Source organism: Orbicella faveolata, unplaced genomic scaffold (genome assembly GCF_042242905.1).
Source record: "Orbicella faveolata isolate gen_17 unplaced genomic scaffold, um_ofav_v1 contig_24, whole genome shotgun sequence".
Taxonomy (NCBI): Eukaryota; Metazoa; Cnidaria; class Anthozoa; order Scleractinia; family Merulinidae; genus Orbicella; species Orbicella faveolata.
This window is the reverse complement of record NW_028301552.1, coordinates 13,653,838-13,677,501: the sequence shown is the minus strand read 5'-3', so window position 1 is coordinate 13,677,501 and position 23,664 is coordinate 13,653,838. Positions and strand designations below refer to the sequence as shown.

General features: G+C 39.5%; 3 protein-coding genes across 4 annotated transcripts; 1 reads left to right on the top strand and 2 right to left on the bottom strand.

Moving 5' to 3' along the window:
* Positions 1–201: 201 nt before the first annotated feature.
* LOC110059243 (cyclic AMP-dependent transcription factor ATF-3-like) lies at positions 202–9,093 on the bottom strand. Of its 2 annotated transcripts, XM_020765949.2 has the most exons (4): positions 8,977–9,093; positions 6,683–6,895; positions 3,464–3,571; positions 202–2,896 (listed from the first exon to the last, which is right to left on the bottom strand). In XM_020765949.2, exons 1-4 carry the CDS (start codon positions 8,998–9,000, stop codon positions 2,756–2,758), a joined length of 486 nt encoding a protein of 161 aa, XP_020621608.1. In that variant the 5' UTR covers positions 9,001–9,093; the 3' UTR covers positions 202–2,755. The 2 variants fall into 2 exon arrangements, with proteins under 2 accessions (XP_020621608.1, XP_020621607.1); XM_020765948.2 differs by lacking the exons at positions 6,683–6,895; positions 8,977–9,093 and having other exon boundaries at positions 3,464–5,287.
* A 3,585-nt stretch (positions 9,094–12,678) lies between these two features.
* On the top strand, positions 12,679–14,080 carry LOC110059227 (melanocyte-stimulating hormone receptor-like). Its single transcript, XM_020765923.2, has one exon. The coding sequence runs from the start codon at positions 12,679–12,681 to the stop codon at positions 13,654–13,656; it is 978 nt and encodes a 325-aa protein (XP_020621582.2). The 3' UTR covers positions 13,657–14,080.
* Positions 14,081–15,124: 1,044 nt separating this feature from the next.
* On the bottom strand, positions 15,125–22,721 carry LOC110059327 (uncharacterized). The gene is made up of 4 exons (XM_020766023.2): positions 22,579–22,721; positions 21,920–22,126; positions 16,532–16,639; positions 15,125–15,885 (listed from the first exon to the last, which is right to left on the bottom strand). Exons 1-4 carry the CDS (start codon positions 22,615–22,617, stop codon positions 15,724–15,726), a joined length of 516 nt encoding a protein of 171 aa, XP_020621682.1. The 5' UTR covers positions 22,618–22,721; the 3' UTR covers positions 15,125–15,723.
* Positions 22,722–23,664: the final 943 nt, after the last annotated feature.

Here is a 23,664-nt window from a genome sequence, read left to right as displayed (position 1 = left end):
TTGATTTTAAGGTACTGGTTCTACCAGCGAACAGTTCAGAAGGATTTGAAAAGACGTGGGGTAAACATGCTAAATATGATAAATCTGAAACTCTAAAGTAGTAAAAATTCCGGTCCATTTGCCCGATTCTTTACGAAACCCACGGCTTTGGTAGGGGTATGCGGCATTTTATTAATATCTGACAATGAGCAGAAACGTTCATTTTGGTGCAAAAAAAACTTTATTTTTTTAATATACTTGCACTGCACTTATATATGAACTCAACTAAACTTAAGGATGGCAATGTACACGTTTCGTAGCAAACATTCTAAGACCAAAATACATATCCTATGCTATACACATGATGATCAGTCATCTTTAAACATTAAAATTAGTTCACGCTCATAAATTACTCTCAGGTAAACGAGACTACGACTGTAACTTGGCTAAATAATATATTCTTATATATGCACTGCAGCTATATTCCACTAAAATACTTTTTCGTGAAAGAAGTTATTTAGTTATACACGTGTACTAAAGAGCAGGTCACGCAATTTCGTTCACCATTTACTTGAGGAGATGATTTTCATCACTGCAAAGATCTCTCTCAATCAAATACTAACGCTTATAGCGTTGCTACACTGCTCTTACAACTCTGAACGTACTGATATGAAGTCATTTGGAGCAATTTCTATTTATCCCGCCATTTGTACATAATCTCAATAGTGAACTAGACTACGAGTAGTCCCTCTTTCGCTTAGACCGTCGTGCTTGACGCGAAAGAAAACCGCGAGAAAAAAATGGCCGCGCGCAATCCCGGGGACGAGAAGCGCGCGAAAGGAGGAACTTTCGCGTGCTCCTCGCCCCCAGGATTTCGCGCGGCCATTTTTTTCTCGCAGTTTTCTTTCGCGTCAAGCACGACGGTCTAAGCGAAAGAGGGACTACTCGTGGTCTAATAGTTAACGGAACATATTAGCTTCTTGCTATGTCGTGAACAAGACAGGTCACCACTCTGTTCTCGACTGTTATCTGCCAAACAAATAAATAAATTCCATTTTGCCATGCGTATGTTTAAACATGGAAGAATGTAAACACGTGATATGAAGGCCTCGGCGTTCGCGCGAGAATCTCAGCGGTTATCACAGTAATTAGTGGCGGATTTCTCAGCTATAAGTTTTAAAAATTTCAAGTCATTTCTTAGCTATCAGAAGATTTTTTTCGATGTCAGTTCTTTTCTTGACCAATTTTCACAATCTGTTAAATCGTTTCCAGACCCTCTCGCGTGAAGAGACACTAGTGACATCTGACTTGACTAACTCTCACATACATAAACAACTGAACGGACGAGAATCCAAGTATAATTTACTTATTAAATAATTAGAATAGATAATTTACACACGAATTAAATATAAAAAGATGTACACTGATGAGAATACTGCATCACCGCTACGGAAATCTCTTTGCCGGGGCGGTAATTTTTGGTCCATGAAAACTGGAAACGTTCCTAAATGGGTCACCTTCCTCTTTCATTTAAGGGAGTCGTATCATTGTCATATGAACAACAAAATAAAGTTACGAACAAAAATAACAACTACGAATAACCTTGCATGAATTGCAATTATATGTCGACGAGTTTGTCCTTCTAGAATATTGGTCATGTGATATTGTCAGTTGAAAGCAGGTTAATCCACAAATAGCAGAAACCGATCAAAACAAATATGTTAATATTGTCCGCATTTTGTGATCGTACAAAAAAATTCGTTACATGTAAACCTTTTTTTGGCAAAATATCCATCACTGTTCCTTTGACTGAAAAGTTGCTTCAAGCTTTAAGAATGGGCTAAAAAAAAAATAGAATTTTGCTAATAAGTTTACAACTTTAGCAATTGCCATGATGATCTCGAAATAACGATTTACGTGGTATCTATTCATTCATTCTGTTTATTTGCCTAGGACTACCGACGTAATGTACAGGTTAAGATATAAATAGTTTTTATAAAAAGGTAACGTAAAAAACTTATTCGAGATATAAATGGTTTTGAAAAAAAAGGATTAATTTAAAAACACTGGTTTCATCTCTACCCGCGAGACTGGATTGCGCAAGTCAAACCGACTGTTGTCCTGTTCTGAGATAAATAAAATTAAACATAAGCCTTACGTGCTGTGACAAATTCTCTTATGTTCAATTATGAGTGACCTTGAGTAACCTGCTGAATTAAACTAAGGATGATAGAGCGGTTTTCAAATGAGGGTCGCAGAACCAAAATCAAAGTAATCACTACGTTACACGATTGGCTTAAAAGAAATCGCGCCACTTTCTCATCCAATCATAAGTAAAACCAAAACCAATCGTGACTCGCTGGCACACGTTTTCCCGCGCTTCGCGTCAGCTACGTGACTCCGTGTCGAGTTTTGATTTGTTTAATGCATTTTCCTGGTCGTTTTTGATTGGCCACTAGGAGTAAGTAATTTGGTTTTGGATTTTACGACGCTCAGTTGAAAACCTCTCTAACTACTTATAAACATAATGTCTTTTTCGTAATAACTTAAAAAGGGCGGAGGGCATCACTTCTCTTCAGTTGGCAATGGATTTCATTACAAAAACACAGGATGCTTGAAAACGTCTTTATCCGCAGAGGCACTTGAAATCTTAAAGCGAAGTCAAGTCAATTACTCGATGAAAGGGAGGTCCTTTGCTTTTGTCAAATAAAGTCATTTGTATCATTTAGCTCATCTTTTACAAGGTAGCATTGGCACTCCTAGCTTTTTGCCATGTTCAGGCAGGACCTCGTCCAGCGGCTTTGTCCATATTACAGACATGCGCGTCGAGCATCATCTCTAGTTGTTCACGCTCTGCAGTGAGGTAAGCAATCTCGGATTCCAGCTGGCTATTGGCGGTTTCCAGCTCCTCCGCGGCCTGGGAATGAATGTTATAAATAACATAGAAACCCTATCACTTTCATGTGATACCACTCAATAAAAATCTAGACATGTTAGTTTACGACGATTTAGTTTACAACTGAACCTGTGACCTCAAAATTATTGGAATGTTAGAAACACTCTCGGAGCAAATCCGGGGAACTCCCAGGATTTCTGGGCTAGATGAAACCAAGGCCACTTTGTAGGGCTAGCTGAGAAGCTTCTGGGATCTCGGCTTCGATGCAAGAGGGGAAGCATTCACCCCACCTTGTCATCTCCTCTTTGTTTAGCTCATAGAAAGGTTTTTTTTTATTATTATTTTTTCAAGCCTATGATGTAAAAGAATTATTAAACTAACACTGACATTACATGCATGTTCGTTGGGCGACACGCGTATTCATTTCCTAAAGTTAGAACTGAATTGTACGTATCAGGGCTCTACAACTTTTCAAAACATAGTTCAGAAATAACATTACCCACAGATAGCAAAAGCCTCTTCAGCTGCGTTGTGATTGCATCAGATTGGAACGATTAAGCGAGCGAACGTAACACAAGTGGCACTTACCTTTCTCAATGTGTTTACATGTTCTTTCCTCTTCATCCGACATTTCGAGGCGGCCACCTTGTTTCGTTCTCGTCGAAGCTTGCGTCTTTGTTCTTCGTCTGGGGTGAGCTGCATGAGTGGAAAAAAAGAATCGCACACGAACATATGTAGAGGAACAACGAAACACAATTTAAGAAACACACCCGGAGTCGGCAACTTAAAATCGCTTAATTCACCTTTTTGAGGAAGCTGACGAGAAATCAGATAAGCACTTCTTACATAAACATAAGTAATGAAAAGATTATGACAGGTCATTTTCCGGGGGCGGGGGGCGGAGGATAAGGCCATGATTGCTCTACCGAAACCACTCAAAACAATAAATTGCATAATTGTCTAAGCTGGTTTGGGAAATTTCTGGTCTGAGCCAGTTTCCCTGGCTAATGTTAAGTGATGCCCGTATCTCATCGAAGAACATGCCTTTATGTGAAGAATATTTATATTTTTGACGTTTCACCGTGTTATAAATGGTCCACACTTCACGGGATATAGTGGATCTTGTGGTGTTAACCCCTCCCGAACACCAGTCAAGGACAATCGATGCAAAATATGTAAACATTTCACGGTGTTAATTGCGACAACAGGTGTAAGCGCCCTATCATAATGGCCGCCAAACCTTTTCTATTCACAACTTCTCAAGCGTTCAAAAGAATGAATTAACCCCGATATAAATGATTCCTTGAGCTCTAATTGTGCGGGAGTGGAAACAGGAGCGTTCCATTCAAGCGTTGACATTAGTCCTTTTAATGTGACATGATGACTGAAAGATTTTTGTGTTTGTCGTGAGTAATAAATGTTCTGTGAATAACGTTTGGTTTTGTTTAGCTTTCACAGTGATTGCCAGAAAGAAGATCATTAGTAGAGGAAACAAGCACGGTTTATACTTTTCAGTTAAATTAAAGAAACAATTGTCTTTTAAAAGTATTACAAGTGACAATGAACTGGCATGGTTGATTCTCTAATAGAATTCTTATCGAATTACTACCTCACCAATCAGCAAGTGATCCTTGAAATGTTTCAGTCAATAACAATTTCTTTAAGCGCTCAGGTCAGCTTATAACTTCATACCCCATAGTTTCGACCCTAGGTACTTCTTTTGTTTGTTGAATACACGACGTTCCGATTCATCTTCTCAGGTGCAACGTTTGTTCTTCCCGCTAACGAGAAAATTATCACGTGACTACAAATTTCCCACTAGCCCTCTGTCATTTACGGCTATTAAATTTCAACTGTGCGAATCACGCACTGAAAATAAGGTGGGTTAAGGTTAAAGGTCATGAGCGTATAGCTAACATTGAACATTTGAATAAACGAACGATGAGCATATATCACGTCGACCTTTGACTTGTCTTTGAGCATCTCAATGGCCGTGAAATGGAAAGTTTACAACCATGCAAATTGCTTATCCGATTTGTATACTTTCGTCTTGTGGTAAATATCGTTGGTGTACACTTCCTTTAACTGGTTTTTTTAAACCACAAGTTAGATAGAAACGCTGTTACATCCGAAAGAAAGGTATTTTGCCCATGAAGTCAACACAACAAAGCAACTCCGTACCAGAGCCTGAATCCAGACTAAAGCTTTATAAAGTCTTGTCGACTCGAAATGACCAGATTGCACTTTCTTTACTTGCCATTTGCCTTTTCACTTAGAACTTGAGGTATCTAATCACTACCTCTAACTTTCAAATGACTTCCCAGGATTTCGCGATGAAAGAGGCTTAGTTCAAAATAGACTAGGCAATTTCTCCAGTGCTATATGTATATATTCCAGAAGAGAGTATCATTTATACCACTCCGGTATAAGAAGTTCATCCCTGAGATGATTTACGCAGTTAGCAATACCTTACAAAAAAAGAATATCTTCCTTTGTAGTTTTTCAGTAAAATATATAGTTAAACAACATCGTGACAGCGATGCAATTACTTAAGGTGTCGTCCAAGTTCGATTTGACTTTGTTTTTATTTCTCGTCAGGAGAAACTAAAGCTGTATGAATAAGCTGCAATCCTGGTTTCTGGGCATCATAAAACTGAAGCGACATGAATGTAAAGCTTGGAAGAAAGTCGATCATGTCAGAAACCCTTGTAATGAATATCAGACGTTTCACCCAGCATTCCCGGATGATTATTTTGTGTCTTGGTGTTATCTGTTTTCCATTAAAAAAAACGTGGATCCAAACTACACATGTCTTACTTGTCACTCCATTTTGGATTCAAGGACTATTGACTCGAGTTCCAAACGTAAAATAAAAATGGAGTCTCAAGCACCTATAATAGCAAATATAAGATTTTCGAGCATTTCCTTCTTTCACTGATCTCCGAAATTCATTCTAGAAGAACGTTCTCAATAGGCTATTTCCTATTTTCCGTTTGCCTCTGTGTCAAAACGAGTCTTCGTGCGAAACCATTCATATGAAAACGTGTCCTGCTTACTTGTTTCCTTTTTTATGCAAATCAAACTCATTTTCATATGAAAGGGTTTGCTGCAGGAGTCGTTTTGAAACAGAGGTATCAGAAATGGCTTGTTCATCTATAGATCAAGAATGCGGCGCACAAAGTAAGACTAAAAGGCTGAATAGAGGGAGGGTGCTAATCGAAAATCGAAGATCTAGAGGGTGAGCTTTATATATAGAGGGGGCAGGGTCTTAGAATTAGACATGGGGACTTAAAATCGGACTTTTATTATATTTACGATTGGAACTGTACCATAAGTCACTGAACTAGAATTTCATAGTTTTCATACAAATAATTTCAGTAAAGAAACGACTTTATAAACATTAGGCAAGTTAGCCTATTTTTTGGTGATACGTGCGAGGGTCACACTATGGACTTTGTACATTACGATGTGACTTGTTGCTTGTCACCCAAAAGAATTTTTTGTGGACTCCTTTTCAATCTCGCTTAACTTAGTTTACTCAATGTTTACGTCAAGTAAATTAAGTTAGACTTCTATATCAGCATCCTGATATTTTAGAAAACAGACTGAATCTAAAACATCAATGATTGTCTTCCAATTTTAACCTTAAGCGATTTGTCAGAATTTCTGCTGTGTTTCTCAATTATTTGAGACCACTATTTAAAGAATCCATGCTATGATTTTTAGACCCTTTTCTGTTGTAAAAAAATAAATAAATAAATAGTTTGTACTAGCTCCTTAAACAAACTTTGAAAGAGTATAAAATACTTGTTGGTTCTTGGAATCTTTGGAGCGGTAGTCGATCTTTGGGGAGTCCAGGCCGTGAGCAGCACGTTTCGATTCTATGACGTAACGAAGCTCAAGCTTCACTGGAAGGTCAGCAATCTCGAAGTTAGGATCCATCACTATGTTACCGTCGGAGACTGGGTTCCCAATGCTACGAATGACGCCCCCTGGCTCCATGTACACTCCATTACCAGCCTGCAGAAAGGAATTCCATTGGCGTTTCTATTATGAGCAGTTGAATAATAAGTATGGGTTATTGACCAAGTGTGAGGTCAAGATGGCTGGATATTGGCCAAGTTCTTTTTTTGCGTGTTTATGGACCTCAACTCCGTCTCGGTCCATAATTATAGACTCGCAAAAAAAGGAACGAAACCAATATCAAGCCATCTTGACCGAACAAGCTTGGTTAATAAAGGATTTATTATATGGCTTTCCGGGAAATTTTTCTTGCGGGTCACGGCGGGTAGTCCCGAGCGGGTAAGAGAGTGACATCCTGCCCGCTCGGGTAGCCAATCACAGCGCAGGATTTGATTCATCTTGCCCGCTTACGGAGCTAGCCATATAATAATACAAGTAAGAGCACTGGACAGATCATTTACTGCAAACACTTTAGGCACACTGATATCACTTTTTGGACTTGTTACAAAAGCCCATTTCCGAGTTGCCTTAAGTCTTTCTATCAAAACGAGGCAGATTTGCACAATCACTCTCATGAAAATGAGTTTATTTGCACGTGAAAGAAATTCATTTACATATGAAAGGATGGGCGCCAATGAAGAATCGCTTTGAGAAAGAGGCTTAAAGAAATCGGAAATGGCCTATCAGGCAACTTGACCATTTCCTATAGTTGTGGGAAATGTTGAGAGCTCGTACAAGAACCAGATATTAGGTGCCAGGCACTATTCAGTGACTCACCACACTTTTATTCAACTGAGCACCGCAGTTCTGCCATCGTTTCTCACAAACTAAGCCTTTATAAGTTGGAGCCAACTCAGCTATACAGCATAATAAACAGTACCGCCTAAAACTGCCTGAGCTTAGCTGAGAACTGCTCAATAGCAGTAATTTGAATAGCCACAGTCTACATCCACAGACAAAGGGGGCAAAATAGACTTGTTGATAAACAAAATATTGAATTCCATGATTCCGGCAAGAATCTAAAAGTTCCAGATTTGCTCCCAAAAACCCTTGAAATTGCCGTTCTCTTTATTGCTAACTCACCATAAGAACTTACCACCCATAGCTCAATAATTAGGCGGCCCTTACATAAAATTAAACCATTTATGATTCACTCACATATTTTTCTCTTAGATTGAAGAGCTTAGTACAATTGCCCCATAATTAAATTAACTAATTGATTACCCCCGTTAGAAATGGACACCTGTTACACCCTTTCCTGCCTTTAGAAGAAATTTCAGCGGCTACTTCCAACGCTTATTGCTCATTCGGATGCTAAAATTTATGAAAAGTGAGCAAGTGCAAACTGTTCGAGTAGGAGAAATTTGGCAGAATTCATATGCAATCTATTTTTGTATCTTGTTTTGTCATCATGCGACATTGGTAAAAAAATAAATGGCGCAGTTTCTTTGAAGTCTTTCATCGTCCTAAAATATAGAGTTTTTTTGTAGCCATGAGGTTTGAATGCGTTTTTTATGGAATGCCGATATTGGCTTCCTTGCAATAACGACTGGGTATAGTTTATAATCGAAGACGACAAGGTCCCCGGGAACAGGTTGGATTCAGGAGCCTGTCATCTCTCATTGTTTACAAACAGGTGGTTAATTCTTCCATCCACAACTGTGCCTGAATATTACAATTCGCTTTTCTGCTTTTCTAGTGTTCAAACTCTAACCTGTTCTATTATCAACACCCTTTGACTATTTTGTATCGACATTCGTTAATTTGTCTTTGTTTAAACCACTTCTTCGACATAAATGTCTTCGGTTAATGTTTCCTTGCCATCATTGCTGTGTGGACCTTGTCAAAATACTACAATAATAGACTACACCAAGTGTCAATTAACCCCGTATGGCCTGGTAAATAAATGCTACAGTTACAACAGGAGTAAGTATTTTCGATATCTGTCGGTACGCAAGTGGATACTGGCCTCGTGGTGATGACTGCAAAGGCTCCCTAACGTCTTACAGTATCTAAGTTTCTTTTTACAGCAAGCAGTCGGAAGCGATGCTCTATAATTTGCTCTGGAGCAAGAGCTCTCAATTCCGTGCTTGCTTATAAGTTTTGCACTGTGTTTTTGTTCTAAATAATAGCGTTACCTGAGAGCTAATTGGAAATTCCATGTCAAAATATCTTCCTTCCGCACTGCCCGGACCTCACCACGTTTCTTCCTGTCTCTTCCGTGAAGTTTGCTTTTAATTTCAGGTAGTACTGACGCCACCTGGAGAATCTCCCAAGAGTTCGTCTAACACTTATTTGGGGACTGATGACATTATTAATATTAAATAATCACCTTGTTCATTTCGGCTAATTGACGCCATTCTTCTCTGTACAGCTTTGAACTGCCCAATTGGAAAAGAGCTCTCTCGGAAGTCATGTTTAAAAACAAATAATAGCAAATCGAAATATTTAAAGAAAACTTCCGTCTAAAAGTCCAAAAGCTTTTGGTTACGTATAGGTTGGGAGAAAACATGACGGAAATCGCATCAAGAGCCGGTCTTTGCATGGCAAGGGCATCTCAATCAGTTCACACAGATCGATTTTACGTCAAGTAACCATGCTTCGACTTATTATGGTTGAATGATTTGAGGAAAAGAAATGGTTTTGGCTTAAATAACTAAAATTATTTCGATTAAGTCACTTTAGAGAAAAATCGACAGAAATTTTAATGGAATGATTTAATAGAATTATTTCTCTTTTCTTCAAGAATCTCTCGGTGTGAAACTCAGCAGGTGTGCACTTCTTCTGTAACACTTCCATACTCATCAGCAAGTGTTGCAGCAAAAACGCTGAATTTGCAATTATCACAAACGTCATTCAATATACACGATTTACTTTTTACTTTTTTCGCTAGATCCTCATTATTCCATTTTCAAAATGGCAGGTATTCAAAAATCACACAGCGCAAACCCGTTTAATTAAGGAATAGAAGTTGTTTTCACTTCCGTTTGCTTGTTTTACTTCCGGTACCTGTTGTTTTAAGTTCTTCCCAGCAAGTGACTCATTAACACAACCCAAACAACCAGTTGAAGTATTTTGATTCTAGATAGTGATATGGAGAAGAGTATTCGCTGCCACTTGCTCTGCAAACAACAACGCTAGTGTGGTAATGTTTGGCAGTGGTTCATTGGATGTATAATAGACCATATTCGTATTCTCGGTGTTGGACTGGAACTAGCTTGCAACCGAGGCTAATGCTAATCTCTTGATATTCCCCCGCCTGACCCTCCATTGCAAGCTAGTTTCAATCCAAACCGAGAATACGAAGACAGCCTTATCGCGTGTCTCCGTTTAGAAACCTTCCTGCTCGACAACGATTTGGATTGTTTTATCCAGGAATTCCAGTTTATCCTATTTACAGACCTCCCTCAGTAAGCGATGGGTTGTTATATAGAATAAAATTCTCAATTTTTTCGTTTTTTTTTTTATCTTTTTATTTCTGGAGGGAAGGAGAGCTTTTGTCGGTATTTTCCCAGGAAATGTTCACAATTTTTGATAGAAATCATACTTGTCAAATTAGAGAAACACCAGCATACATTATACTTCTGACTGCAGCGTTGTTTCCCAGTGTTAAAAAAGTGACCTTACGTCTCTCGTGAGTGCGCATTTCACTTTACTTTACTTTAACACGACGAAAATGAGAAATCTGATTGGTTCATTGAGTGGTCCGAATTTTGCAATACAGATCGCCGACATTAGTAGAAAGCGGCTGTTGAGGACACTACGCAAACATGGACTTCTCAGGAAAAGCTTCGGCAAATTGCTTTTCCAAAACATTGCACAAAACAGTTTCCTCTTTAGTACGTAGAAATATACTTTCATCTATTTCTGGAGGAAATTTCAGTTAAACTTTCACGAAAGTGACCTGAAAAATGCAAATATATACTTAATTTTGGCGAGCACTTGATGAATTAATTTATCAGAAGGATTTTAAAAGTTTTTTTGCCTTTAGGGAATATTGGTTTCGTTCCTTTTCTTGCAAGTTTATGGACCTCGCCGCCGAAAAACTCGACCAAATATTTTCTCAACACGGACTTTACGTTACTTCAATAACTTATATTTCTCGCCAAGTTTAAACCTTAGGTCTGGTGATTATTTTAATTTTTGGCAACGTACTCGTAAACTGTTTCCATATAAGAACTATCTTGCCAATATACCACATATTATTTTGGTAAGCGATGGGATAAGAATTTCTAGCAAAGTTTGAAAAGTGGGCTCGAAACAGAAAACACGTTGTGCCATGTCATGATTTTCGTGAGAGTTTTCAAGCAATGAACATGTGTTTCATCTAGCCAATCTGGAATTAAAATCGAAAATCTAAGTGTTGCTTTTGTTACCGCGAATCCGGACAAGTGATCAAGGAAGCACTAAAAAAATGCTACCCACGAATGGAAACAACTCCTTCTCAGCGAAATTTGTCACAGCCAATATGGGTAGATAACAGAAAATGTTATCAGTTTTGGTCCAATTTGAAGGTTGAGAGCAATATTTTGTAACGATTTCTCATTTCATCTGAAATAGAAAAGAACACTGAGCATTTGTAACTTGGGTCTAAATGATGAGTAATTTGTTCTATTGATATCAGTGCAGCTTTGTCAAGGTCGGCTCACAAAGCTAAACTAATTAACTTTTAACGCAGAGCGAAAGGAAGTATTTGCGTAAGCTCCATTTACTTTGATCAAACCCGTCAGGAATTGGTTTCTGATTATTCAAAAGTCCTGAAGGTCGGAAGGAACAAACATGAAATTTTTGAATATTTTCCTATATCCTCACATACTCGGAAAGATTTTAACGGGCGGACAATTCAACCAGCTGTCCGGGGCAGCCAATAAATTGTTATTACAAACGAAACTATCACACATATCACACACTTTCTTTCTCTGGTTAGGCTTAGCTTTTCCAAACACGCTCTTCAAACCGGAGGAATTTGAAAACGGTTTTACGTTTTGGTGAGGACGAAAAACATTTCGAAAACGAAGACATCACGATGATGTGATTCCCTCACCGAGTTTTCCTCAAACACAAATCGAAAATTACCAGTACGTGATTGTTGCGTTTTTAAATTTCTTTGGCGTAGTGTGGACGGGGCGTTAACTCTGCACAAGACAAAGGCGAAAGCTATGCCGTGATTTACGATTAAAATGCACAAAAAATTCGCGCGCCGATGTCGAAGCCGCCAAAATATTAAAACTTTCAATTGCAGAAATACATGTATTTATACTTTTAGGGGGAAAATTCAGCCGCAAAAAGATATTATTCTTAGGTCTTTGTGTTTGATCACGTTGCAACCTCACCAAAAGTTTAATATTGATATACAGGAAAGCGCCATCTGCGAAATATCGTCAATAGGCAGCATGTAATGTTAGCGGTTTTATTAAGAGTCTCCAGCAAGTTTTGAAAAGAGAGCTTCAGTTAAAAACAGCAAAACGCTCCGTGCGGTTTCATGATTTTCGTGAGTAGAAAAACAATGGATACGCAATTCATATAAATTTCAAAAGAACGAACATGATTAAAGTCGGCAAATTAAGTAGCCCTCTTTTATAGCGGAACCTTGTTAAGCTTCATTAGATCTTATTAAATTCTCGATGAAAAACCTTTACCACCTGCAAATTAAAGGCTATTTTTAAGAACATAATTTCAAAAACTTTGCTCGCCCGATTACGATTTGCATAAGGTGGTACACAGTATCTGGCATATATAGCGTTTGGTAACACTTTTTAGTTTAAAACTGGCTTTGCTGCTCATCAGGTTGTCTGGATCAGTATCCAGAATCTGATTTCCAAACAAGTCATTCGACAGCCATGGCTAACTTCACACAAAACGATACAAACGACTTTCCTAGTGGTTCAACCGAGTCTCAAAGCACGTGCCCAGATCGATATCATAACGGTATCGCCAATGGCGAGTCAACAGTTCTGACCGAAGTGAGCTTTATCTTCGTCATAATCATCAACAGCATCGGATGCGTCTGTACAACGACACTGAATGTGCTGGTGATAGTAGCAGTGAAAAGAAGACCAAGACTTCAGAGTAACACTAATATCCTGTTGGCCTGCCTAGCTGGAACAGATTTGTTTTGCGGTGTCGCTGTGCAGCCATCTCTCGTTGTCTGGAAGGTGTTTCAAGTCAGCGGTACCCCAAACAACTGCCTGCTTCGCGGAATCCACAACGATCTACTTGGATATCAGTCGCTTGTGTCGGTGCTCCATTTATCACTGGTAACCGGCGAAAGACTCATTGCCATCAAATATACCATGCGGTATCCTACGGTTGTCACCGTAAGGAACATTCGGCTGGTGGTGATAGCAACGTGGGTCTTGTCCACTCTGATTGAAATTCTTGGCAACGTTGTTAATGGCCTGCCAGAATACTTTGCCAGTTTAGTAGCATTTATTTTGATGAGCTGTATTCTATTTATAGTATTTTCTTACGCAATTTTGTTCGGTGAAATTCGTCGCCACCAAAAATTGATCAAGACCCAACAGCTACCTCAAGGTGAAATAGACAGACATGTCAGAGATTACAAAGCCTTCAAGACCACCGTGTACATCGTCAGCGCAGTACTGTTCAGCTTTCTACCCATGGCAATGGCTCTGCTCTTCAGGCCAAAGAAGGGGTATGGTGGATTATACGACGTGTTCCTGCCATGGTTTCGTACATTCGCCATGTTGAACTCTCTGTTAAACCCTTTGATCTACTGCTGTAGACAGAAAGAGATGAGGGACTATATTATGGCAATGTTTTCGCAAGCCATCAATCCGCAAAATGTAATTTGTTAAGCTTGTAATCTGTAACATCAAGGAAGTAAAACATTTATTAAAATTGCACGTTTCCATAAATCGATCCGCCATGATCAAACTGTAAAAATTAAGTTCGTTCTCGATCTCTATGAAGTGATAGTTGGACAATATAAACGTTTTTATCGGGTTTAGGGGCAATCATCGTTCGAATATAAGTAGGCGTTACCATAGTGTCTATTTTTCACCCTGCACATAACCCATATAAAAGCCTGGTAGACGACGGAAAATAAATCTCCATAGCAACAGATCCATACTCAGATTTGATCAAAACACCTACAGCTTAATCAACTGGCTGCCTGGATCCACTAGTCACTATGGTTATTCCATTTTACGTATTGCAACTATGTATTCAATTATAAATCGTAGGCAAGAATGACCACAAATAATGATTGATGTTGCTCTTTCTTTTGTTGTTGTTGTTGTTGTTGTTGTTTGGTGACTCAAAGGGGGTGGCGATTATTAAAGGGGGCAGGGTTTGTTAGGGACGGAGCGGGGCAATAGTTTCTTTTTTTTTTTTTTTTTTTTGGCATAACAAATCGCAGAGAAACATAACTTAATAAAATTCAATATACTTTTATTAACAGTAGGGGGTTTCTACAGTCCCTAAAACCTTTCTCTTGTTTATTCCAAACAAGAGAGGATGAGAATCCCATATAGGTCGTTAATGATATAGACTTTATTTCTATGGAAATACCCCTTGTGTTTATTTCAAGGGATGGTACTCAGTTCTCCCGCGGATTGGGTTACCACGCGCGTTACGTGGATGTCTTTGTCCACTTTAACATTCAGATGAAAGTAGACTACACAGTGTAATATTCCACCCTGGGTATTGCTATTCATGACATGGTAATAAGGTATGGGTAATCTCTCTGGTCTGGGACAAGCCCAAGACCAGGCAAAAAATAGAAGCATACACGATCCAGACTGACTTACTAGTTGGGTGAGAGGGTAGGTTGCCAACTCTTCCCTTTCTTCGCTTCGAGTAGACTGATGTGTTGGTACATATGCAAATTATTTTGTACTGTCATTTGCATTTTCCCCAGAGTATCAATAACCAATGAAAATTGAGTTTGAATAGTTCGCGCAAGTAATCATTTAGAATGTCGCTTTTACAATTGGGGGAGGGGGCTCATTAAAGTCAAAATACTAATTAAAAAATAATTAATTAATTACTTCTGACGTCAGCATTTTTGTTCGAGGGAGATTCCATGCTAATTATCTCCGAAAAATGCGTGGCTATCCCTAGTTTTCTTTGCGGCTTCCAATAGCTCTTGCAAAAGGTCTAATTTTTCCACATGGTCCTAATCTGGCGAAAGGACGGCTTTGTATTTAGTAGGCACCGTCCTTAACTGATATTGAAATTATTGCAGGGAGAAGACAGAAGTTAATCAACCTAGGGGATCTAGCAGTATTTAGGGGAGTTTTAATAGTTAAGACACATTTAAGCTTTTACTTTCTCAATTTTTAATCACTTTAATTTTCGAATCATCTATACAAGTGACAAGCCTAAACAGCGCTATGAGTTTATCTTCAATGCAAGCAGACTGCAGCTTCTTTTATCAATTAATTAATACGCAACTTTTGAAATTAACTTATCATATTTTTCATTCACAAACAAAAACGTTCGTTTTACCAGCAACGCAACCACACTTGACTCAGTAAAACATTCATCCTCCGAGGTTTAATTTTCAAAACGACTTTTAATCCATAATAAACTTTCCGAAGTTTCGTTGGATGATTACTCCTTATTTTGTAGGATTTTGTTTTACCAAATTTGTCGTAAACCAGCAAGCCTCTTATACAGCAAACAAAAACTTACATCGTTCAAAAAGCGCCTCCCTTACGTTAGCACAAATGATGAAGAATAACGCGATACCACGCTTGTCACCTACGCGCTTCAGGTGAGAGCACGCGGGATTTCTTCTTGTCACGGTGTGGCACCCGTTCCACGCTCGCACACGCGTGGTATTTATAGCTCTTCATCTTAAATCATAATGATGGAGCATTGCTCCAGGTGATTTTTTTCTCTCTCACTTGTCCCCATCACTAATTAACGTTTAATCCAAGCTCGTTATCATCCTGTTGTCCGTGGGAATATTTGGCACAGCTGTGGGAATCCAACATGAATTCCAGTTGCTTTATTTCTGCCTGCAGCTTGCTGATCTGACCTTGAAGGTCGTTGTTTTGATGTTCCAGCTCTTCGGATGCCTACATGAAAATAAATGGTTTGTTCGATTCTGTGACAATTCGTCTGTGACAATTCTTGATAAAGTCTATATTGAATAAGATGCCTTACCACCAAGACGAGTAAGGGGCCACCTAATAGTACAACTTGTGATATGACTAGTTCCGTGAGCGGACAAGATCAACCAAATTCTGCGCCGTGATCGGCTACCCGAGCGGGCAGGATGTCACTACCTTGCCCGCTTGGGACTACCTGCTGTGTCCCGCAAGAAAATTCTCCGCGAAAGCTATATATAAATCCGTTATTGACCAAGCTTGCTCGGTCAATATGGCTGGATATTGGCCTCGTTCTTTTTTGGCCAATATCCAGCCATATTGACCGAACAAGCTTTGTCAACAACTCATATTCACTTGCCGAGGCTATTGCATTTATTTTGCGTCTCTTCCGACCGATGTGAAAGGGGAGGGGCTCCCTTAAAGTGCTGACCAGAGACAAGGAACAGGGGAGCATGACAAAGGCATGTACACCGCTGAACCGTGATCTAGGCAACACATGTCCACATACAATGAGCTTTTTCATTGCAATGTGTCCTGCGAACCTTTCTCATGCCAAGATTTGCGGATTTCTCTGCTCACTGGTAAGAGTCAACACTGCAAACTGAATGATTACCTCGACTAGTGTTTTCACGTGCTCCTTTCTCTTCTTGCGACATTTAGAGGCGGCCACTTTGTTCCTCTCCCTTCGTATTCTTCTTCTTTCTTGTTCATCGGCAGTCACCTGACAAAAATAAGCCGTTCAGAAGTCGACAAACTGTTTATTGACCATAATGGAGGCACAACTAGTATTGATATCACATGTCGAGCTATTCTCGCATTTTGATTGGTTCTTACTTATGAACAATTTGAGGACAGACGCATAGATGACGTCATTAACATTTTGTTTGTTTCTTTATTATATAAAAACAAATATATTCCATGTTACAGAGCATCCGTCTCTTCAGTCCTTGTCACACTGCGCCGGAGGAATTTCAGCTTTATCTAATTTCCGTCCGTCCACCATAATCCGTCACGAAAACGGATCTTTTCGAAAAACGTTCTCCAAACCGGAGAAATTTGATATCGCCGACTTTTCGTTTTCGTATAGGCAGAAAACACTTTGAAAATGGAGCTTTTCGAAAACACTCTTCAAACCGGATTAATTTGAAGACGCTGGCTTCTCGTTTTCGTGATGACGGGAAACGTTTTGAAAAAGCTAGGAGCTTTTCGAAAACGGCAGCGTCACGATAATCATGTAATATCCCTGACCGAGGTTTCCTCAACCACAAAATGACCGTTGATTGTTGCATTCTCAAATTCCTTCGGGGTAGTGTGGACGGATAACATTTGATGCGTTTTCAGAGTGAAACCTCCGTTTTCAAATCTCTGGCCTATAGCGGACGGGGCTTTAATGATGATTGATCACAGATTACGAACACGTACAGTAGTCGGCGTCAAGCAAATAATTTTTTCTTGCAGTTCATTTTACTTTCTAGTTGCGAGGTACAACAAAACATTTAATGAATGACCCCTCGGGAAACAGTGAGTTTTGCTCCCCTTGAGCCTCGGTGTTCTCCTTGGCTTCGCTTCGATCGGGGAACATTGTGGCCGTGGAAAAGGTCAATTTTGCGAAAAGAAAATTAACGAAACTAGCTACAAAGACCATTTTTTCGCCATGGTGATCAGAAAGGCAACGAGACATATGTAGGCGAAATATAATTTGGAGGGTTAGTTGCACTTTAACAAAAGAGGGGCCTATATCTGATACAAAGTGCTATTAACATTCCTGCAAAAATCGAGCGCTTAATAACCTGATTATTAATTATTTCCCACTACTTTCGTAACGTCGTCCAAACATTCCACGGTGTAATGAAAATAAAATGCCTTGCAAGTAACAATGCAATTGACACAGAAAAATACTTTTGTTTACGGGATGACAGAGGGATGGACAAATTGAAGTTTGAGCCGAGCCTTAACGTGCTTGATATGGCTAGGTTTGCTAGGACTAAGAAATTTGACTTTTTTTTTTTTTTTTTTTTTGTAGTGGAATTATCTTAGGCGTCAAACAAAAACTTGTTTCCCTTAGGGCTACAAATAAAAACAATCTTGCATCTGATTAATTATTTATAGTCCACTATTAAGCTGTTATCTGCCTGTTAAAGCGTTCAAGGTTTATTTTCCTTTACTTACATGAGTGTTGGAAAGGTCAGAATGTTCTTTTCATGACACTAATGACTGATTTTGCTTAACTGTACTGGGTCATAATAATAATAAATATGAAAGTGCATTGGATCTGGTAATTTACAGCCTCCCAGTCCACACCAAATTGGCCAAAGCAGTCCTAGCTTTCCTACAACATTTCTGCTTAATCTTAGGATTAGGATAACACATGCAGGTAATGTGAAATAATACAACGCAGACTATAGCAGAATAAAAATAACTTGGGCAGTAACGGGTTTGTCCAGAGTCCATGAAGACATGTCGTTGACGACAGAGTTGTGACCATGTAAAAAAAAATTATAGTTGTTAACCGAGGACTTTGCCTTTCACATCTGCTTTCTTTCGATGATACCTATAATATTCGAGCCTCACATGATGACGAACAAGAAACTGTAGAAGAAAAGTTGTCGTATCAAACTTTCAATGATTATAAACAGAATAATATGCAGATCGAGTCAAAAGCCATACCATACAATCCATGAAACTTTAAATCGAGAAACAAATGGATAGTCGAGCGGAACTTGGTGGAACTTTGCCGTGTATATTCTTCATCTGTAACCTGGTAAAGACTTGTTATCTAAGTCGTGTCGCCACCATCGACTTCTTTTCCTTTACAGCTATGGTACCCTCCCTTTTTTTACACATTAAGTGACAATTTCTGCTTGTTACGTTCAGAGTTTGTGAGTTCATGAAAATCTTTCTTCGACAAGAAAAAGACAATTAATTTTAATCCAAGTGAATGGAAATTGAATTGACTACGGACAAGGATTTGCCTGTAGTTATTTCTGAATTAGATTGAAAAGATTAACGTGAAGAAAAAAATATCCATTGCCGCGGGCACCTGAAACATTGTTTATAGGTAAAGATAATTTAATTCGGTCAATATTTTATTAGTAAAATCACCAAATGGCGGGCAAAGAAGATGTTTACTTAAAACAGGGAAACAATTCTTAAAAACATTCAAAACAGATCTAAAAAATGTTCAAAACAGAACAACAACTAAATTTTCGACCGCGCACTCGGCGGTCTTCTTCAGCTGAAATGGCTCTGCAAGAATAACAGCGTCTTCATTAAGATGCATGTTTGGATTCTTTCATTCTTGCAGGTCTTGCAGAGACATTTCATTGAAGAAGATCGCAGAAGGCGGTATAATATTTTGTTGTTCTTCTTCTTTGAACACCTTGAAGATCTGTTTTCAGAATCCTTTTAAGAATTATTATGTACACAGATCGCTTAAGCAGTGCTATTTATTCAGGGAGGTTACTTGAGCCATTTAGTAGATTATTTTAGCCTCGACTATTGGTACTGTCTAATCTCTTCTTACGGACAACTCTCTACAACGGACAGATCTTTTGTACCCAGAAATATCAAAATTCACATAATTTCTACCTCTAAAATAACGACACCTCTCTAATACGGACTGCTCAGTTCTGTCTTTTTGGTGTTTCTAAGAAAGAAACGCAGTGGCCTCGTGGTTATTGCGCTCGTCTATGAATCAAACGATCAGGGTTCGAGCCCTGGCCCTGGCAAACCACTTTGCTTGTATGCAGACTTTACCTTTACGTTAATAAGGAGGCTGGATTTTACATAAATATTGCGAGTTGTTTGAATCCTGCAGTAGTATAACGATGTGAATGAAATCGTCCGAGTAAGAGAGAGTTAGGCTCTACTCGCGGCCATTCCCTTCCAACCAGTTCCTTCTCACCGGGCCTTTCCTTCCTGACGGAGCCTGTTCACAGGCTAGCTAGAACAGGTTTGCCAGAGAATTTTTCTGATCGAAGCCATCTTTCGAGGGCAAAAAATAATTTAAGAACATTGTCTTTCTTTGGTTGTTAGCGCGATTGTTCAGTTTTGTTGTCTACTAAATGACTGCTGCGAAGCAGCCTTGTTGTTGGCGTCACAGAATGGATGGTTGGCACTGAGGATTTAAAATGATGTTCTCTGCGGCAAGCATGTCATCTTCCTGGTTCTAACCTCTGTAGAGAGTACGAGAATCAGTTGGCGTCATCGTCTCAGATGTACAGACATTGTTGAAGAAGCGGGTCAATATACTGTCCAATTAACCCTTTGAATACCAAACTTTCGCCAAAAAATACCGTTTTAACCGTTTAGTCAGGTTTATAGCTGCCATGACGCTAAATAGGCCTACGTTTTGCTAAGAAAGCTTTTTTTACTAAAAGGAGAGATTTTTCGAGGATTAGGTACAAAATTGAGCAAAATTTCAATTCCGGGCATGCGCATAAGCCAAAATTTGGACTTTCTTTTTGCCATTAACCGTTCTCAATTTTGTTCGTTGCCCCTTTCCTTTCTGTTTTTCTCGGCCCTTTTACACTGGCTACCTTTTGCATTGTATGTTCTTTCTGGCTGCCGTGAAAAGTTGGATGTTAATTACGGGCGAAGCCTAGAAATGGACCTTGATCGATGATAGACGGGGTGGACCATTTTACCACCGTTTTTGCACCAAAACTGATAACGTTGTCTTTCGATTTGCGACATCGGAATGTCGTCGATATCTAAGCCTGACCATTGTGCGGAAAGGCCTAGCCAAGTACTACCATCTGCTTATCAATAATATCAGGTGATATTTAAATTGATGATGTCACAAGTGGTACAAAGAGCACGACCATTAAGTGGTCGTATATGGCTACTTGGGCGTCAAAGGGTTAATTAACCTTTCTTCACGAACAGCAAAGGGACGGAGCTTAGTGTCAGTATCATGAAAGTGTCCATCATGATTATGGAGCTGGGAAGAAATTATATGAATTCTGGTTTCTCTGAGACCAAATGAGCTGTCCGTTGCTGATAAAGAAGTGTCTCTATTATGGAGTTGTCCGGAATTCGAAGGAGAGGTTCTACTGAGGCAACAGCCTTGAAGGAGATATAAAAAAACGGGGATCGCGAGGAGGGGCCCCAGCGTATAGAGTTCCTAGTTTTTACAGAATTGGTGACTACAGTCTCAATGAGGACCTCTCTACTAACCAGTAATTACCTCAGGGAGGATAACATGCGCCATGAGGCTCAAAATGTTTATCTGAAAAATTTGCACTTGCCTGTGAAGAAGATTACGGCTCAGGCTGAATGCCTAAAGTCCCTCAGAACTACTCTGTCACACACGATCACACCGAGAAAAACACAATGCACTAGAAATATTGCTTAAGTGAATGACGGAAAGCAATTTCTTAATTCGTTATGATCTGTCTACCATGATTCTACTTTTGGAAAAATTTCAAGGGAGTTTGGGCCAAACCTGCTGGAAACCCAGTTTCCATTTTCGCATTAACCATGTCCTAGTCTCCCTCGCTTGGAAACGCCAAGACGAAGCCGAAAGCACTTAATGACTGGCCCCAAGAGAGACAGTGAGTTTTGTTACCCCGAGACCATGAATGTCAGGGTCGTAAACAGTCATATTTAATTTAGAAGCTTTCAGATGATACTGTGTGCGCTTTGTTGAAAAGAATTCACAGATGGCCGTCTCTCATGACTGATGTGTTTTCATAGTCTTGTTACCAGTCTGCTTGAAAGCGTATGGATGACGAAACGAGAACTTAGAAAGTGATCACCCTTGGTCACACTCTTGGCGAATAATCAGCTATAACTCCGAAAAACCTTGGACAGCATTGCCTCCAAAAAGTTCTTCGAAATTTCTTATATAGTGCTCATAAAAGAACGATCGTGTCTAAAGCGAGCTCATGATTCAAATGGAAATCAAATAAAAGTTGTGAGATTTACAGGTAAACAAAGAGCGAGTAAACAAATCTTAGAGAGAATAACCAACAAAGAGTACTCTAAAGTAAACACAAACCGCATCGTTTCCATTATCGCATTCAAAGGACATTTCCATCATGTATTCCATGTCGACATCCTCTCCACCGTCCTCAATAGCACATCTTAACTCCGGCTTGATCTGCATCTCAAACAAGTTGAAATTGCTCTGCGGATGACAGTCCACCAACCCAGGGCCGAATTCCTTTGGTACTTGAGAGAACTCATGCGTCATAGACGTGCAATTCTGAAATATGAAGGACGATATCAAAAGCCACAACCGTGCAAAACGCTGTAATCAGCGTTTTTTCGTGTGCATGTACTAATCTTCATTGAGGAAAGATCTTCATTAATAATGAAAAGATCTTTTCTGGTACCTGGTGACTAGCTCCTCTACAACATTCTGTCAAACAACGAACACTTTGTGAACTCAACCGTGTAATTAGTGCCTCCCCCATTAAAAAACCCAGGCTACATCTCCTAGAAATCTCGCCGATGAAATTCTCTGAGACGGTTTAACAAACATGGCTTTCGACGAGGAAATCCAACGATTCCGTCGTTCGTTAGCACGACATTTACAATATGACCTAATCATAAACCAAGAATAACCCCTTAACGTCAAAAGACATTGTGTGTTCTCTGTACCATTGGATTAACCCTACTATTCTCGATAACTGCAAAGAGAATTCAGTTCCATACCTCGTCAAAACCTGGTGCAACGGGGACCCTGGCTTCCATACGGGCCTCTGTCCTTCGCTAGGCCCCCGCTAAGGGAGAAGACGGAGGCCCACAGCTAACTTGTCCACTTACTCGACAATGTTGTCCCATCAAAGCACCGCGAAATGTGCTAAGTGTCCTTGATAAGGTCAACTGTACTTTGATTGGTCCGTTTATCGCTAAATAATTGCTCCACTGTGGGGTTACGAGATTGCAAGATGATCTAATCGCGGTTTTCTTTTTCAACGCAGAGCGTCCCACGCAAAACTCGAGGGAACTTTTGAATCCTCAGCTTCCAAACAAAGAACTAGAAAGTTCTGCAGCTCTTTTAGGATGAAACAAAGGACAACCAGTGACATCCACAAGAAAGTGTAACGAACATTGTGATTACATGACTGGTACCAGCTTTACGTTTTGTTGACACTTTTTACACTTCCTGTCATTCTCGCTCCCAGTCTTCTATCGTCCATTCACGTGCACCCCATCAGGCCCTGGTTGTTCGAAAGGTGGATAACCCTATCCAAAGGATAAATCACCATCCAGTGGATAGCGTGGTTTGTTTTGTTAACACGTATCCACTTGATAGCGATTTATCCGGTGGATAGCGTTATCCAGCCTCCGAACAGCTGGAGCCAGATCTGCAAGGTTTATTCCTTACAATGAGAGTTCATTATTCCGCACCCAGTTGACGGATCTGAGACAGTAGGTCTGAGCGAGAAATCTGGTGAGAACTTTTACCACTAAATAGAGAATTAGCGTATATTGAGCGAGGCAGTGAATTGTATGACGTTTACCAATATTTGTCAACTATTAAATCTTCAAATAAACATGAACAGAGGAATACCGTTCCCATATTGTCCAGTCACGACACGAACCTGAGAGGCTAGTTCAGTGTAGTATTTTATAAAGCACTTTGTGGTAAAGTAAATGAGAACTGACATTCATTATTGTCGTAAAATGCACCAGTGCGACAATATCGAGCGCATACAAGTGTGTGAAAAAAAACATTTTTTTCTAAAACTATGAACTAGAATTGTAGACCAGCAAGAAAAACGGGTTTTATTTTGT

What these genes read in the sequence shown, in the direction of transcription:
- LOC110059243 (XM_020765948.2), bottom strand. Translation starts at nt 3,829, where the DNA reads ATGCAATTTATTGTTTTGAGTGGTTTCGGTAGAGCAATCATGGCCTTA. An exon ending in ATGTAAACACATTGAGAAAG is followed by an intron (nt 2,897 to 3,463) that starts GTAAGTGCCACT and finishes ATTCATTCCCAG; the next exon opens with GCCGCGGAGGAGCTGGAAAC.
- LOC110059227 (XM_020765923.2), top strand. Translation starts at nt 12,679, where the DNA reads ATGGCTAACTTCACACAAAACGATACAAACGACTTTCCTAGTGGTTCA.
- LOC110059327 (XM_020766023.2), bottom strand. Translation starts at nt 22,617, where the DNA reads ATGGAAGCCAGGGTCCCCGTTGCACCAGGTTTTGACGAG. An exon ending in TTGCACCAGGTTTTGACGAG is followed by an intron (nt 22,127 to 22,578) that starts GTATGGAACTGA and finishes TTCATATTTCAG; the next exon opens with AATTGCACGTCTATGACGCA. An exon ending in ACGTGAAAACACTAGTCGAG is followed by an intron (nt 15,886 to 16,531) that starts GTAATCATTCAG and finishes ATTTTCATGTAG; the next exon opens with GCATCCGAAGAGCTGGAACA.